At 43.1% G+C, this 17330-nt stretch overlaps 1 protein-coding gene across 2 annotated transcripts in view; it reads right to left on the bottom strand.

Moving 5' to 3' along the window:
* The window catches only part of myo5b (myosin VB), a 270346-nt gene that overhangs the window by 104045 nt on the left and 148971 nt on the right, over window positions 1–17330 (bottom strand). For both annotated transcript variants that reach the window (XM_048526919.2, XM_048526929.2), the window contains exon 14: window positions 11384–11467. In XM_048526919.2, the coding sequence (XP_048382876.2) occupies window positions 11384–11467 (84 nt within the window). The remainder of the gene's footprint in view (window positions 1–11383; window positions 11468–17330) is intronic.

Raw genomic sequence — 17330 nt, 5'->3', positions numbered from 1 at the left:
AGAGTTAACATTTTGAGTTCAGTCCGACTGCCCTTCAGAACCCTGAAGAAGAGTCATACAAAACTTGAAACAGCAAGTCTGGTTCTTTGTCCACAGAGGCTGCTGGGTTTCAGTTTCTCCAGCATTCTGTGTGCATATGGAAGAATTTTTCCTCTTCACTTCACTGAAGTGGAAAGAATACAGTACAGTTATTTCATTTATGGGAGAGCTGTATTTCTAAAATTGAACTCAGCTGGAGTGATAAAAGTGCAGTTTGAAAAATTTGCAAATTAATTCATCTCCTGGCACTTGCACACAGCAGCCTATACACAAACAATGTCTCACTGAAAGAACGACGATTTGCCTCTTCTGAAGTGAATGTTATACTACCTTTCCATACGGGCCTCAAGTTATAAACATGCTTTCCATCTAAAAGCCAATTCTTCAATTTTGATTTCTTTCAAAAGGAGCCATTATTTGTGACTGCTGTCTGATGCACAAGGAAAAACCTGAGAAATAGCTCTTGGGAAATCAACTCACTGATGTAGAGTGGTCAATTAAAGAAAGGACTATTGAACCAGCTGTCAACTGCTGATAAGAAACCCTCAGGTAAAATATGATAGATGAGTTTAACTTGATTGACAAACTAAGCAAACGTCAGGAAATCTTTTCTTCAGTTAAGCAGCAAAATGGCTTTCAACAACACAGTCACAAAGCAATTCACAGAGAAAACAATTTTCTCTGCGAAAGGGAGTACTTTCACAGCTATATTATTAAAGTATCATGCGGTGATAATGGGAACTGCAGATGGTGGAGAATCCAAGATAATAAAATGTGAGGCTGGATGAACACAGCAGGCCCAGCAGCATCTCAGGAGCACAAAAGCTGACGTTTCGGGCCTAGACCCTTCATCAGAGAGGGGTATGGGGTGAGGGTTCTGGAATAAATAGGGAGAGAGGGGGAGGTGGACCGAAGATGGACAGAAAAGAAGATAGGTGGAGAGGAGAGTATGGTTGGGGAGGTAGGGAGGGGTTAGGTCAGTCCAGGGAAGACGGACAGGTCAAGGAGGTGGGATGGGGTTAGTAGGTAGGAGATGGAGGTGCAGCTTGGGGTGGGAGGAAGGGATGGGTGAGAGGAAGAACAGGTTAGGAAGGCAGAGACAGGTTGGAATGGTTTTGGGATGCAGTGGATGGAGGGGAGGAGCTGGGCTGGTTGTGTGGTGCAGTGGGGGGAGAGGACGAACTGGGCTGGTTTTGGGATGCGGTGGGGGAAGGGGAGATTTTGAAGCTGGTGAAGTCCACATTGATACCATTAGGCTGCAGGGTTCCCAAGCGGAATAGGAGTTGCTGTTCCTGCAACCTTCGGGTGGCATCACTGTGGCACTGTTGGAGGCCCATGATGGACATGTCATCTAAAGAATGGGAGGGGGAGTGGAAATGGTTCGTGACTGGGAGGTGTAGTTGTTTATTGCGAACCGAGCGGAGGTGTTCTGCAAAGCGGTTCCCAAGCCTCTGCTTGGTTTCCCAATGTAGAGGAAGCCACACTGGGTACAATGGATATAGTATACCACATTGGCAGATGTGCAGGTGAACCTCTGCTTAATGTGGAAAGTCATCTTGGGGCTTGGGATAGGGGTGAGGGAGGAGGTGTGGGGGCAAGTGTAGCATTTCCTGAGGTTGCAGGGGAAGGTGCCAGGTGTGGTGGGTTTGGAGGGCAGTGTGGAGCGAACAAGGGAGTCACGGAGAGAGTGGTCTCTCCGGAAAGCAGACAGGGGTGGGGATGGAAAAATGTCTTGGGTGGTGGGGTCAGATTGTAGATGGCGGAAGTGTCGGAGGATGATGCGTTGTATCCGGAGGTTGGTGGGGTGGTGTGAGAGAATGAGGGGGATCCTCTTTGGGCGGTTGTGGCGGGGGCGGGGTGTGAGGGATGTGTTGCGGGAAATGCGGGAGACGCGGTCAAGGGCGTTCTCGATCACTGTGGGGGGAAAGTTGCGGTCTTTGAAGTACTTGGACATCTGGGACGTGCAGGAGTGGAATGCCTCACCATGGGAGCAGATGCGGCGGAGGCAGAGGAATTGGGAATAGGGGATGGAATTTTTGCAGGAGGTGGGTGGGAGGAGGTGTATTCTAGGTAGCTGTGGGAGTCGGTGGGCTTGAAATGGACATCAGTTACAAGCTGGTTGCCTGAGATGGAGACTGAGAGGTCCAGGAAGGTGAGGGATGTGCTGGACATGGCCCAGGTGAACTGAAGGTTGGGGTGGAAGGTGTTGGTGAAGTGGACGAACTGTTCGAGCTCCTCTGGGGAGCAAGAGGCGGCGCCGATACAGTCATCAATGTACCGGAGGAAGAGGTGGGGTTTGGGGCCTGTGTAGGTGCGGAAGAGGGACTGTTCCACGTTATCTGCAAAGACGCAGGCATAGTTGGGCCCATGCGGGTGCCCATGGCCACCCCCTTAGTCTGTAGGAAGTGGGAGGAATCGAAAGAGAAGTTGTTGAGGGTGAGGACGAGTTCGGCCAGGCGATTGCGGTGATTACCAGTTTTCTTTTTTCCACAGTGTTATCTGAAGTTACTTAAGGTTGGCCCACCACGACCTCAAGCAATTCAGTTGCAATTTAATTCAAAACAAGACAAAAAAGGCCCACAAGTTACAAAGAAAGTCTAGAAGGTAGTAGTTAAATATAGGTGGTGAGGTCATAAGTCTCATGCATTTACAGCATCCAACATTCAATTCCTGGTCTGTGCCAAGATTGATATCAGATGAGTCAATAATCTAATGCACCATCCCTGGGTTAGGAAAAGGGTGGAAGGGAAACAGTAACAGAAAACCAGCCACTGAGGTTCTCATTCCTGATTGTTATCCAGATGGCTCTATGAGAGGTAATCATTCCTCCCTCTGCCCTCTTAACCTAGTAGCAAATATCCTACTAGCTCCGACTGAACTTGTACCTAACAAATTCAGTCAGGAAAGGTGCGCATGCGGGAAGAGAAGGCATTGCACATGTGCGAGAGGAGGGGCTGCTGAGATGGTGGTGTTCTGATAGTGCTGACCAAACTATGTCTGAATGACTCTTTGCTCTCAGGGAGTAACAGATAGAGAAATCTTAGCACACCAAGAAGCTTAACTTATACCATGTCTTTACCAATACAGGAACAATCAAACCCGAATGCACAGGCCAACAAACGTGCATATTATTCAACACATCGAGTGATGGGGCGAATATTGCTATCTTGCAATAAATTGGATGATTGATCTTCAAACCAGTTTATAAAGTGTTAGAGACAATAAAACCTGCAGATGCTGGAATCCAAGGTAGACAAACAAGAGGTTGAAAGAACACAGCAGGGCAGGCAGCACCTGGAGAAAAGGCACAGTCAATGTTTCGGGTATTTCACTTCTTCAGTCCTGACAGTCATATAGCATGGAAGCAGAAGCTTTTGTCCGGCTAGTCCACACTGACCGTGTTCCCAATCTAAACTAGTCCAACTTGCCTGTGTTTGGCCTATATCCCTCCAAACCTTTGCTGTTCACGTACTTATCCAAATGTGTTTTAAATGTTGTAATGGCACCTGCTTCCACCACTTCCTCTTGCAATTCATTCCACACAAACCACTGCGTAAAATGCTGCCCCTCAAGTCCTTTTTAAATCTCTTTGTAAATCATGGATAACCTTCTTCACTCGCCACTATATCATCAATTTTGGTGTCATCCGCAAACTTACTAACCACACTTCATATTCTCATCCAAGTCACTCGTATAAATGACAAAAATTAAGCTTCTTCTGCTCCAATTCATCTTCTCGTGAACGACTATTGTCACTCCACACCATCACTACAGGATCACAGAAGTATTATGGTGCAACGGAGGCCATTCAGCATATCATCAGCTCTTCAAACCAGCATATTAACTAGCATTATCCTCAGACTTTTCCCAGCCATACCCTTCACATCATTTCTATCGAAATAATCTTTCAAAGCCCTCAACTGCTACAATTGAAAATGCTTCAACCACACTTCAAGGCAATGCATTTCATACCCTGACTACTTGCTATGTGAAAAAGATTTTTCTCACTTTAACTTTGCTTCTTTTACACATCACTTTAAATCTTTGTCCTCTCATTGTTTTTTTTTTAAAAGCAAGCAGGAACAGTTTCTCCTAATTTACTCTATCCATCCCAATTATGATTTTGAAACCTCTATCGAATTTCCTCTCAGCCTCTTCTCTCCAAGGACAGCAGATCCAATTTCTTCAATCTATCTTCATAACTGAAGTTTCTCTTTCCTGGAACCATTCATCGAAGTCGACAACATGCTCTCTCCAATGCAGCAGTGTTTCTTGGAAATGGAGGGTTAGTTTGCCCTAGGACTGATTCCATGCAGTCACTGATTAAGAAAAGCTACATTTTATTTTGTACAACTCTAATTAACTTTATAGTTGGCACTAAATTATAATCTACTGTTTAAATTCCGGCCTTAAGCTGGGCTTTAACAAGCTTCCAATGAAAGAACAATTTAATTCAGAAATGGAATCCTCATTAAGTGAGTCAGCTGAGCTTTTCCTTTCAGAGCAGACAATTACAGCCAACTCAGTACCTCAATACGACTCATAGTAATGTTCCAAAGCAATTAAGGAAGGGAGAGTCAGGAAGGGGACAAGCTGCTGTTCTATGGGAATTGATATTATGCTGCAACAGGAGAAGAAACTACTCATTTGATGAGTACCTGGCCAAGTCTACTCTATTCCTAAGGCTCAGTACAGCAAAGGAACAACTGGTGAGGTTAATAAAATGTGTAGAAACATAACTAAGTATGAAATTAAATAGTTCCTTAGAATACATAACAATGGCAGGATAGCCGATGAGTCTCAGATGCAGCACATGGAGTTCCTGCATGCCAGGTTGCTGCATGGCAAGTGTGTCTGTGGCTGAGCATTCAAGTTGGTGCAGCTTCGGCGCAGAATTCATGAGCAAGAAGCTGAGTTACGGAGTGTGTGACACATCAGGGACTGGGAGTATTTCCTGGATTATTTGTAACAGGGTCAGCAGTCACAATTCAGGCTGAATCATCAGATTTGCTCAGTGTCTAGGACAGGAGCATGTGACTGCAGTTAAGTAAAGGGTCTCACAGGGCAAAAGCCTCAGCCATTGCAATTGCCTGATGAAGGGTTGAGGTTCAGGCTATCTGCATGACAGCAAGGACTGCAAGAGTGGACGAGCTAAAAGAGAATATGACACCGTGTGTGCAGGAAGCCGTTCAAGAGGGGAGGGTAAGAAGAACGGTAGTAGGGTACAGTACAGTGAGGGAGATTGACACTATTCTCTGTCGCAAGGATTGTGGGGCCAGATGGCTATGTTGCTTGACCAATGGCGAGGTTTGGGACTTCTGCTAAGAGGCTGGAGAAGAACTTGTAAGCAAGAGGGGGAAGATCCAGTCATGACAGTCCATATCTGACCACGGCATAAGCAGAACAAAGGAGTTGTTCCTACATCATCAGCATCAGGAGCTAACATTGGAATTAAGTATCAGAACGTCAAAAGTCATAATTTATGGATCATTAGCAAAGTCAAAGTAAAATTGTCATCGGTTCAAATCACATCAGAGACCGATGAGGGTGAAGTGGGTTCCAGTTCATGGTACAAGTGTACCAGTGAAACTGGAGTCCGTACCAACGGGGTAATCTCTACCCGAACTGCACTGGAGGAAGTGTTCATGCAAGCCACTTAAATAGGGAACAAGAGGGAATTTTAAACTAAGTGGGTGACAAGCTGGGAAGGTGCAGTAAATCAAAGCCGTCGTCTTGTTAAAGCCAAGGAGGGGCTTGGAACTTGACATACAAGACTTTACATACTGCTGACAGTGGTGTGTAATGCATAAAAATGGAGTGGTACATTCATTGTAATAAGAGGTTAATGGGATTACATTTTCTTAGCTGGCCGAGTAGGCAATTAATACACAAATGTTGAGTCAGTGCTAAGTTACAGTCATAAAAAAAATTCAAAATTTTGTCATTTGTAATGAAGAATCTGGAAACTTCAGAGTAGGGAATTAAATGCTGATGTTGCAAAATGTCAGTTTTCCAAGTCTGGAGTTTTACCATTGGTAAGACACATTTTTATACATATGAATACATTTTCAACTACTTTTGTGTGCAATTTCATTCAGCATTAGAGAAACTCTGAAGAAGTGTCATATCAGACTCAAAATGTTAACTTTGTTTCTCCCTCCACAGGTGGTTCTGCTGAGTTCTTCCAACATTCTCTACTTGCTTCAGGTTTCTCACACCCACTGTATTTTGCCTTTATTCAAAATCTACGTGTACTTTGTGTGCATGGAGTACTGTACAGTAGATGTCAAATGAGGCCTTCCAAAATGAGTGCAAGCAACCAGTGTGGCATGGTCTGTACAGTTAGACAAGTTAGAAAACATCTCTGTCAACACATGATGATAGCAAGTAACTCCCATAGGGTTCCTAGAATTATGAAAATGATCGTAGTCTTTCAGCAGAGCTTATTTTGCTCCAGTCACGTGCTGATAGCAGTTGATCCTTATTTTGTTCTTGGTGAATAATTACGTAACTGGCATGTCGTCCTTTCTTAGTTGATTATTTTCTTCTTTCATTATCCACCTTTTTCAGTGGCTTTCACTTGCTTCAAATAATTCACCATTTGGATAGATCATTAACTGTGGAGAATGAATCCACATTTGAGACTAGAGCAAATAACAAATCATTTAAGTTACAAGGCCAGCTAAAAAATTTGGACTGATCCTCTGGGGGGGAAAAAAAAACTTACTTCAAGGTCCTTCAATACAACTTTCCAAGATTATCATTGGAAATCTCAAACTCGATCCATACCGATTAATTATTAAAGAAAATAGCAATGGGAATAGTCAACAATAAGCAAGGACACACCAAAGGGACAATCAGGTGGAACTGTTTTATCCATCCACTATTATAACTATTCTTACCACCCTTGCCAACAATTTAGATGCAATGTGTTTTTTTTAAATCGAAACGCAGATGGTAAATGATAATACTGGATCCAATCATTACTCAGTTTTGCATTCTAAGACAATCGCCCAAATATATGTCCTAAAAACCACAGCAGTTCAATACATCTTTTATTACACAACAAGTGAAATCCCAATGAATGCCCTCCAGCTGCACATGGACAAACAACTGAAACAAATAACAGTGAGTACAGTTGACACAATGCATTTTAGATTCACAGTAAAAGATTATACTGCATCAAAGCAAATCCCACAAGTACATCAAATTGAGGAACTATTAGTACATTCAACATGACAAAAATTACTAAACAATTAAAGGCCAAAACAGAAATTTATATCACTGGACCATGTATGTATTTTACTTTATAATCGTCTATCATCCTGCCCACATTTTCTTTGACCTTCAGCTTCTGTCCCTCTAACGTAGCCTGCTGCCTGAAAATCTGAAGTCCAAAGCATACCAACTTAACTTGTTCAACCTTTCCTCACAAGACAATCCTTCATACTGGGATTCTGTCAGATGAACCTTCTCTTAAACACTCTAAGCAATTACATCTTACTTATATTACAAAAAGACAACAAATCAATGACACCATATCTGTATTAGTTCTCATCAATACCCTGCTTAACTGTGGCAAAACTCCCCTTTTCATTCCAATTCCCCTTGCAATAAATGACGACATTCTATTCACCTTCTTAATGACTACATATGCCCACGTCAACTTTTTGTTATTCACAAACCAGAACATCCAGATCCCTCTACACTGCCGATTTCTGAAATTGTTCTTCAATTAAATCATCGATCACGCTTTTCTGTTTTCCTGTCAAAGTTCATATCTTCCCACCTACCAAAAACTTCTGTCCACACATTTAAGCGACCTGTATCTCTGTGCAGACTCTATGCATTCCTAAGCTGCAGATAGCCAGGAAAGAAGGAGAGATCATATCTAGAGTAAGGCTCAACCCGTGAGTATATAGTTTAGGGACTTTGGAGACAGCACAGAAAGAGTACTGTTAAATATTTCATTTCTTTCACCATTTTAAAAGTTTAAAATACAGCACCTAATTATCATATTGATGATTGTCCCTCAGTCAGCTGCATTATTAATCAGCCAATTCCTGAAACCTGAATACCGCCTCAAGAGGTGTTCATTATTATTGAAGCTTAACTCATGCGAATCACCTCAGCTCACTTCAGGTCTATTGAAGATTGTGTGCTTTCCAAAGATCCTATCAGTAAGCTTTGCATGGTCAGAAAGGAGGAGAGATCTCAAAAATCCTGCAATTTGCTCCTGGATATCACTGAAAATCTACCTTAAACATCAGTTTAGGAGATAACAGCACTTCATGAAATGCAGAAACAATGAGAAGCCAGCCATTTGGTCCTTCAAGTGCGTTCTATCTTTAATATGGTCATGGCTGATCCTCTATCTCAATGCCATACCCCTATATCCTTTGTTTCCTTGAAAAAAAATCTAGAAAGTTACCTATCTCCTGCTTGATTAACCATATCTTGCTTCCGTTTCACTTGACATTTATTCTTTTATTAACATCTATTATGAGCTTTTTTAAAAAAAAAGCAACCACTATTACTTGTTTAGCCTTGGGTCTCTAATCTCTCTCTTCCCCCTTCACGGACCTTCTAGTTCTATGTGGAACAACGCCAACCACTACCGTCTTTTGCAAATATTGAGCCCATCAGAACCACTGCTGAAATAACTCCAAGTAAGCTGGTATTCCATCACTAAGTCACCCTTTATTTATACATGCATAGTCCAAAATGCAGAGCTAGCTAACACAGAGCTGGCTCCTAGAGTGAGCAGGACTGCTGACACTCCTGCTTATATCTGTCAGCCAGGCCTCCCTGTTTGGGCCAGGTTAACAGCCTCATTCAGGGAACTCATTCGATGAAATCCACCTCACTAATATTGCTCCACTCACTGCAATTACCTTATACAAATAGGTCCCAACTCTCTCAGTATCAATGAAGCAAACAACTCCACCACACATCACATTTTTTCCATGTGCAGTATTGAAGTCTACACATGTGCAGCACTGAAGGCTAGCATACGTTCAGTCGAGAGGGGTGTCTGGTGTCAGCAGGTACTGCCTTCAATAATGGACACAGACAGCAGAGGAGATCAGAATCATGGATACGACCTCGCAGTGCTGCTTCCTGGAATTTTCATGTCCCACTCCTCACCATGTCGCAGCACACCAGTTGAGAATTACAACTTGATACAACACACCTTTCTTCGCTCCATGTGACCTTCCCCCATTCTCCAAAAGCACAGAGTCCATCAGATTTCCACCTCCTTTCAGTTCCAAAGTTATGCTGAACTCAAAACACGATTGTTTCTCTGACCACAGATACTGCCAGGCACAATGAATCTCTCTAACACTGATTTTATTTAAGGACACAGGACTTAGGAGTAGGTGATTCAGCCCATCAACCCTGCTCCATTAATTAACATCATGGCTGAACTAGTTATCGTCTCAATTCCTCTTTCCCATCTGCCAATTAAATCCCTGGACTCCTCTGTTTATGTGAACATAAGTGTTAGGAGCAGGAGGGGGCCCATTGCACCCTGCAAGCCTGCTTCTCCATTCAGCACAATTATAGTTGATTAGAGGCACAAACAGGAGTACCTTTTTCATCATGGGGGTGGAAGGGCTAGAACTCACTGTCTGAAACGGTGCTTGATGTAGAGAGCTTCATTACATTTAAATAATGATTGGGTACACATTTGAAGTGCTGTAACATACAGGGCTATTGAAAGAAAGCTAGATAGTAGCATTAGACCAGTTTTTCGTCCAGCACAGACATGGTGAATCAAACAAACTCTGTCTGTGATAACAATGTGTGGAGCTGGATGAACACAGTAGGTCAAGCAGCACCTTAGGACCGCAAAAGCTTTTCTGATGAAGGGTCTAGGCCCGAAATATCAGCTTTTGTGCTCCTAAGAGGCTGCTTGGCCTGCTGTGTTCTTCCAGCTCGACACTTTTGTTATCTCGGATTCTCCAGCATCTGCAGTTCCCATTACCTCTGATTCAATTTTAACCTCTTCCTGTGTTTCTTTCGATATTCAAAAATATTTTGTTAGCCAACAGAGAGAGATTATTTTCACATCTGTCACATTTACATAGAGGGAAAAATATGATAGAAAAAGCTCCACCTAAGCTGTTCTGTACTGTTCAGTGATTCAATGCAACTGGGCGTCGAGGGGCCGCCTTGTCTATACAGCATCTAGTTTCACCCAACTATAAAAGGTGCTCAAAGTTTCATGATGGAAGGGGTCAACAGCAAAACATTAAAAAGGTGCATACCCAATCTAACTCTCCAGACCAAAACTGTCACACCAATATAACCAGCTGCTCCCAATGGAGAGTTCACATGTAACAAAAAAAAATAGAATCAAGAGTGTGGAGCTTGAGGAACACAGCAGGCCAGGCAGCATCAAAGGAGCAGGAAAATTAACACTTCAGGTCAGGGCCCTTCTTCAGAAATGGGGAGACAAAAGAGAGCTCAGAAGTAAAGAGAAAGACAGGAGGGGTGGGGCTGGGGAAGGTCGATGGAATGGTGATAGGCGAGTGCAGGTAGGGAGTTGTGGGATTTGGTCAGTGGGATGGGCGGGGCAGATAGGTGGGAATAGAAGATGGATAGGTTGTGTCAGGTCATGGTGGCAGGGATGAGAAGGAGGATTGGATATGAGAAGAGGCTGAGGGTGGGGAGATTTTAAAACTGGTGAATTTCAAGTTTAGGCCATTAGGCTGTAGGTTCCAGAGGTGGAATATGAGGTGTTGCTCTTCTAGTTTGCAGGTGACGTAATTGTGACACTGGAGGCGGCCCAGGACCCAACCCGAAACATCAGCTTTCCTGTTCCTCTGATGCTGCCTGGCCTGCTGGTGTTCATCCAGCTCCACAAGGTGTTGCCTCTGGCTCCAGCATTTGCAGTTCTTACTATCTCTGAAGAACAGAATCAAGATTTTCTATCATGTTGGAATATTAAGAAACATGGAGGAAACAGGATGACACTAACAAAATACCACGAATCAGGTTTAGGAAGGGCATCCATGAAATGATTCAAAGTTTACAAGAGGGGGAAGAAGAAAAAAGATGACTGACTTTTTTAAAATGACGTAGTTATTTTAAGAAAGTAAACATTCACTTTGGCTTAAAGTATGAGCAGTTTATTCACCTTGCTGAGCACTTAAAATGTGAAGCATTCATAAACTAAAACATTTTATTCAGATCACTGTTTTTCTTGTGGTGCAAATTTCATGTTGTCAAATATTACCATGGAACTGGTTGGGAACATGCCTAACCTTGAGAAGGCTACACCAGCCTTGGGCTGCACTGCAGATGTAAAGGAAGTGGATTTTAACCTGGGCCATCATACCTTGCTGGCCTTCAGTATGTTGATCTGTTCTTCGTGTACTGTGTCGCGGTTTTTCTCCAGGAAGCCATCACACTGATACTCCACCTGTGGAAGACAATAACATTGCAATATATAAAAGAGGCTACACCCAATAGATACCAGCTGACAGAAACACACTTTTAAAAGCAGCTTTACGTAAGTGTAACCAAGAGTTAATGTGCCCCAACCTTCTATAGATATTAATGGACAGAATTTTTAAAGAACGTATAATGGGGCTGTTAGTAAATGTTCTGTTAATTGTATCATAAACTGTCAGAAGTTCCTGATTTCTAATGGAAACACAAGAGTGGAACTGAAGTCAGCCATAATGCTTTTTATAGTCTGTCACTTTCACTGTAAAGGCTCACACAAAGAGATCTAACAATGCCCAAGTAATGGCACCCAGAACGAGCTGCTGTCTGCGAAACAAAAACGAAAGAGGAAGTGAAATGGAAGACTCTTGGGGAAAAGACACTGATGCACGAGCGTACATATAACATTCAGAGAGACATGCATGAAGACAGTGACCTCGAGGTAATGTCACTAAAATAAAGTAATCCATAGGCTCAGGCTAATGGTCTGGGATCAAGGGTACAAATTCCATAGTAGCAGCTGGTGGAATTTAAAAATTTAATTCACATGTCTAGAATTAAACAAATTAGCCTCAGTAAAGATGATTTTAAACCTTATCAACTGTTGTAAAAATGCATTTGGGTTACTGATGTCACCCATACCTGGTCTAGCCTACATTTGACTCCAGATCCACCAAGTAATGCTACTCAGTTCGAGGATAATTGGAATGGGTAACAAATGCTGGCCTTCCCACATTCCTTAAAAGGTTAAATTAATTGTTCAATACTGGAGTTAAGTCACCACTCAGCCATTATGGACATATGTAAATTGAGGTCTTTGCAGAACAGAAAGCTGATTTGTCCACACATGATAAGAGGTGGGTGCAGGAATAGGCCATTCATCCCATCAAGCTTGTTCCACAAATCAATGAGACCATGGCTGACCTCAATCCTCAGCTCCACTTTCCCCATAGCCCTCTATTCCTTGACTGATAAAAATCTGTCTCAATCTTGAATATTTTGAATGACAAATGCTCTACAGCCCTGAGCAATAAAGAATTCCACAGATTTGTTGCACTGAGAAGAAATCCCTTCACATCTCCATGTTAAATGATCCCAGCCTCTCCCACAATGGGAAATAACCTCTCAGCATCTACCTTGTCAAGCCCCACCAAGAATGCTTCAATAAAATCACCTCTTATTGTTCTAAACCCCAATGAGTCCAGGCCCAACCCACTCAGTCTCTCCTCATAAGACAGTCCCTTTATGCCCAGCATCAGTGAATATTGTGATAGCCTCCAATGCCAGTATATCTTCACTTAGGCAAAAGGCCCAAAAAGGTTCACAATACTCTAGGTATGGTCTAACTAGTGCCTTGTGTAGTTTAGAGCGAGACCTCTGCATGTTTATATTATATCTTATACCCTACTATGTTGAAATAAAGGCCAATGACATTACCTTTGCCTTTCCCATCACCCGCTGAACATCCCTCAAATACTTTCCTGTCATCCATTAAAAATGTTGAGGGAACACATTTCCACAATTACTCCATCATATACACCATCACCTCAAGTAATCTGGAAACTCAACCCATTCTTCATAACTAAAGCTCAGTTCCATATTAACAGTTGCACGTTTTCCAACTAAGTCCGTAGGGAAGTAGCAGCAGGTACTTTTCCAAGCAGTAGTTATTCCAAGATCTGCTAATATTTTTCAAAAATATTCGACTTGCGGTTCATCAACTCTCACTTATACTTTGGGATCATTGCTACAAACTTGTGGAAAACCAAAAGCATGTGTTAACCTCTCAAACAGGAAAACGTCGAAATCCCTTTACTCGTGGCTAAGTACACAAACAATCCTGAAACATTTAACTAAGTGGAACTGGTTTTGTTGCTGGAACATTTGAAATTAAAGGGGTCCATTTCTTTTCCAAAACTAAAACATTTTGGAAAACGGAAAAATATTCTACGTCACTGGAATAGATATTGTATAAAACGGCTGGACCCACAGTGACAAAATTTAAGATTTTCACCTTAATTTCATGTGGCTTTCTTAGCATCTAATACCTGCAGACATCAGGGGTGTACACCAGTACAGATTATAAAGCATAGTTATATACACGATATACACATATATCGCAAGCTAATTTAGAATTTATAAGCCTCTTGTAAACTGCTTTCTAACATGCCACTTCAGAATTAGGCTTGTTATTTTTCAATTTCTCCCCCATAATCAAGTGCCTACAATGTTTCTGTCAGCAACTGCAAGGTGGCAGTCGCACTGCAAAGCAAACTATGTTGCTGTGTTCAATCAATTTTGCAGCTTGATGGTTATAGGCAAGCCTTTAAGCACGAACAGCTCGAAAGCTGTGAATTGTCAGTCGTATATGTGCTAACTGTCAGCATTTTGAACCCGCAGTCTGTGTCAGCATTTTCTCACAAAATTCAAGTTGGGCCAGGCCAGTCTTTTCTTACCGACACATAGCCAAAACTCATCATTATTGGTAATTATCCCAATAGTTCCATACAACGTACAAACGTTCTTGCAAAGGCAGCAATTCTCGTTTACAACGATAAAACAGTAAAGATCTGCAGATGCTGGAAATGTGAAACAAGCTGTTAGAGGTTCTCAGGAGGTCTGACAGCATCTGTAGAGACAAAGCAAAATCAAGGTTTCGACTCTCGTGACCCTCCTGCAGAACTCGATAACTTGGAGCGGGGCGGGGGGAGTGGGGAGATCAGCAATTGTCAGGAGATGGCGCAAGACAGCACAAGGGCCAGTGCAAGACAGACAGAGCAAGAATGAGACACAGAGCTAGGAGAGTGAGCATATAGGCAGATATGAAGCGCAGAGCCTTTGGCTTTGATCTTTATGTTATCACTGTCTACAGGAATAGTGCCAGAAGTCTGGTGGATAACAAACGTTATCCCCTTGTTCAAGAAGGGGAGTAGAGACAATCCTGGTAATTACAGACCAGCGAGCCTTACTTCGTTATGACCATAAGACCATAAGACATAGGAGTGGAAGTAAGGCCATTCGGCCCATCAAGTCCACTCCGCCATTTAAATCATGCCTGATGGGTATTTCAACTCCACTTCCCTGCACTCTCCCCGTAAGCCCTTGATTCCTTGTGAGATCAAGAATTTGTCGATCTCTGCCTTGAAGGCATCCAACGTCCCGGCCTCCACTGCGCTCCGTGGCAACGAATTCCACAAGCTCGCCACTCTCTGGCTCAAGAAATGTCGTCTCATTTCAGTTTTAAATTTACCCCCTCTAATTTTAAGGCTGTGCCCACGGGTCCTGGTCTCCCCGCCTAACGAAAACAACTTCCTAGCGTCCACCCCTTCTAAACCATACATTATCTTGTAAGTTTCTATTAGATCTCCCCTCAACCTTCTAAACTCAAATGAGTACAATCCCAGGATCCTTAGCCGTTCATCATACGTTAAACCTACCATTCCAGGGATCATCCGTGTGAATCTCCGCTGGACATGCTCCAGGGCTAGTATGTCCTTCCTGAGGTGTATGGGTAAGATGTTGGAAAGGATTATAAGAGATAGGATTTATAATTGTTTAGAAAGGAATAATTTGATTAGGGATAGTCAACAACGTTTTTGTGAAGGGTAGGTCGTGCCTCACAAACCTAAGTTCTTTGAGTAGGTGGCCAAACAGGTGGATGAGGCTAAAGCAGTTGATGTGGTGTATATGGATTTCAGTAAAGTATTTGATAAGGTTCCCCATGGTAGGCTATTGCAGAAAATACGGACGCATGGGATTGGGGGTGATTTAGCAGTTTGGATCAGAAATTGGGGAGCTGCAAGAAGACGGGGATGGTGGTGAATAGGAAATGTTCATCCTGGAGTTCAGTTAATAGTGGTGTACGGCAAGGATCTGTTTTGGGGCCACTGTTGTTTGTCATTTTTATAAATGACCTTGCTGAGGGCGTGGAAGGATGGGTTAGTAAATTTGCGGATGACACTAAATTCGGTGGAGTTGTGGATAGTGCGGAAGGATGTTGCAGGTTATAGAGGGACATTGGAAGCTGCAAAGCTGGGCTGAGAGATGGCAAATACAGTTTAATGCAGAAAAGTGTGAGGTGATTCACTTTGGGAGGAGTAACAGGAATACAGAGTACTGTGCTAATGGTAATATTCTTGGTAGTGTGGACGAGCAGAGGGATCTTGGTGCCCATGTGCGTAGATCCCTGAAAGTTGCCACCCAGGTTGACAGGAATGTTAAGGCGGCATACAGTGTGTTAGGTTTTATTGGTGGAGGGATTGAGTTTCGGAGCCGTGAGGTCATGTTGCAGCTGTACAAAACCCTGGTGCGGCTGCACTTGGAGTATTGTGTAAAGTTCTGGTCGCCGCATTATAAGAAAGATGTGGAAGCATTGGAAAGGGTGCAGAGAAGATTTACCAGGATGTTGCCTGGTATAGAGGGAAGGTCTTACGAGGAAAGGCTGCGGGACTTGAGGCTGTTTTTGTTAGAGAGAAGAAGGTTAAGAGACAATACACAATAGGTGCAGGAGTAGGCCATTCGGCCCTTTGAGCCAGCACCACCATTCATTATGATCATGGCTGATCATCCACAATCAGTATCCTGTTCCTGCCTTATCCCCATAACCTTGATTCCACTACCTTTAAGAGCTCTATCCATCTCTTTCTTGAAAGTATCCAAAGAATTGGCCTCCACTGCCTTCTGGGGCAGAGCATTCCATATATCCACCACTCTCTGAGTGAAGAAGTTTCTCCTCAACTCTGTTCTAAATGGCCTACTTCTTATTTTTAAACTGTGTCCTCTGGTTCTGGACTCCCCCATCAATGGAAACATACTTCCTGCCTCCAGAGTGTCCCATCCCTTAATAATCTTATACGTCTCAATCAGATCCCCTCTCATCCTTCTAAACTCAAGAGTATACAAGCCCAGTCACTCCAATCTTTCAACATATGATCGTCCCGCCATTCCGGGAACTGAACTCGTGAACCTACGCTGCATTCCCTCAATAGTAAGAATGCCCTTCCTCAAACCTGGAGACCAAAACTGCACACAATACTCCAGGTGCAGTCTCACCAGGGCCCTGTACAGCTGCAGAAGGACCTTTTTGCTCCTATACTCAACCCCTCTTGTTATGAAGGCCAGCATGCTATTAGCTTTCTTCACTGCCTGCTGCACCTGCATGCTTGCTTTCATTGACTGATTACAAGAACACCCAGATCTCGTTGAACTTCCCCTTTACCTAACTTGACTCTATTTAGACAGTAATCTGCCTTCCTGTTCTTGCCACCAAAGTGGATTACCACACATTTATCCACATTAAACTGCATCTGCCATGCATCCGTCAAGAAGTGACCTAACAGAGACATACAAGATGATCAGAGGATCAGATAGGGTTGACAGTGAGAGCCTTTTTCCTCGGACGGTGATGGCTAGCACAACGGGACATAGCGAGTTTTCAGAAGATTTGTAGCTCAGGTTGAGGTTCTGGATGTAAGTTTGCTCGCTGAGCTGGAAGGGTCGTTTTCAGACGTTTCGTCACCATTCTAGGTAACATCATCAGTGAACCTCCAGTGAAGCGCAGGTGTTCTGTCCCGCTTTCCATTTATCTGTTCAGGTTTCCTTGGGTTGGTGATGTCATTTCCTGTGTTGATGTTATCATTTCCTGTTCTTTTTCTCAGAGGATGGTAGATTGGCTCCAAATCAATGTTTTTGTTGATGGAGTTCCGGTTGGAATGCCATGCTTCTAGGAATTCTCGTGCGTGTCTCTGTTTGGCTCCTCCAAGGATGGATGTGTTATCCCAATCAAAGTGGTGTTCTTCCTCATCTGTATGTAAGGATACGAGTGATAGTGGGTCATG

The sequence above is a fragment of the Stegostoma tigrinum genome, chromosome 1 (assembly GCF_030684315.1).
Source record: "Stegostoma tigrinum isolate sSteTig4 chromosome 1, sSteTig4.hap1, whole genome shotgun sequence".
Taxonomy (NCBI): domain Eukaryota; kingdom Metazoa; phylum Chordata; class Chondrichthyes; order Orectolobiformes; family Stegostomatidae; genus Stegostoma; species Stegostoma tigrinum.
The sequence above is the reverse complement of the archived record's forward strand: the minus strand, read 5'-3'. Positions and strand labels throughout refer to the sequence as shown.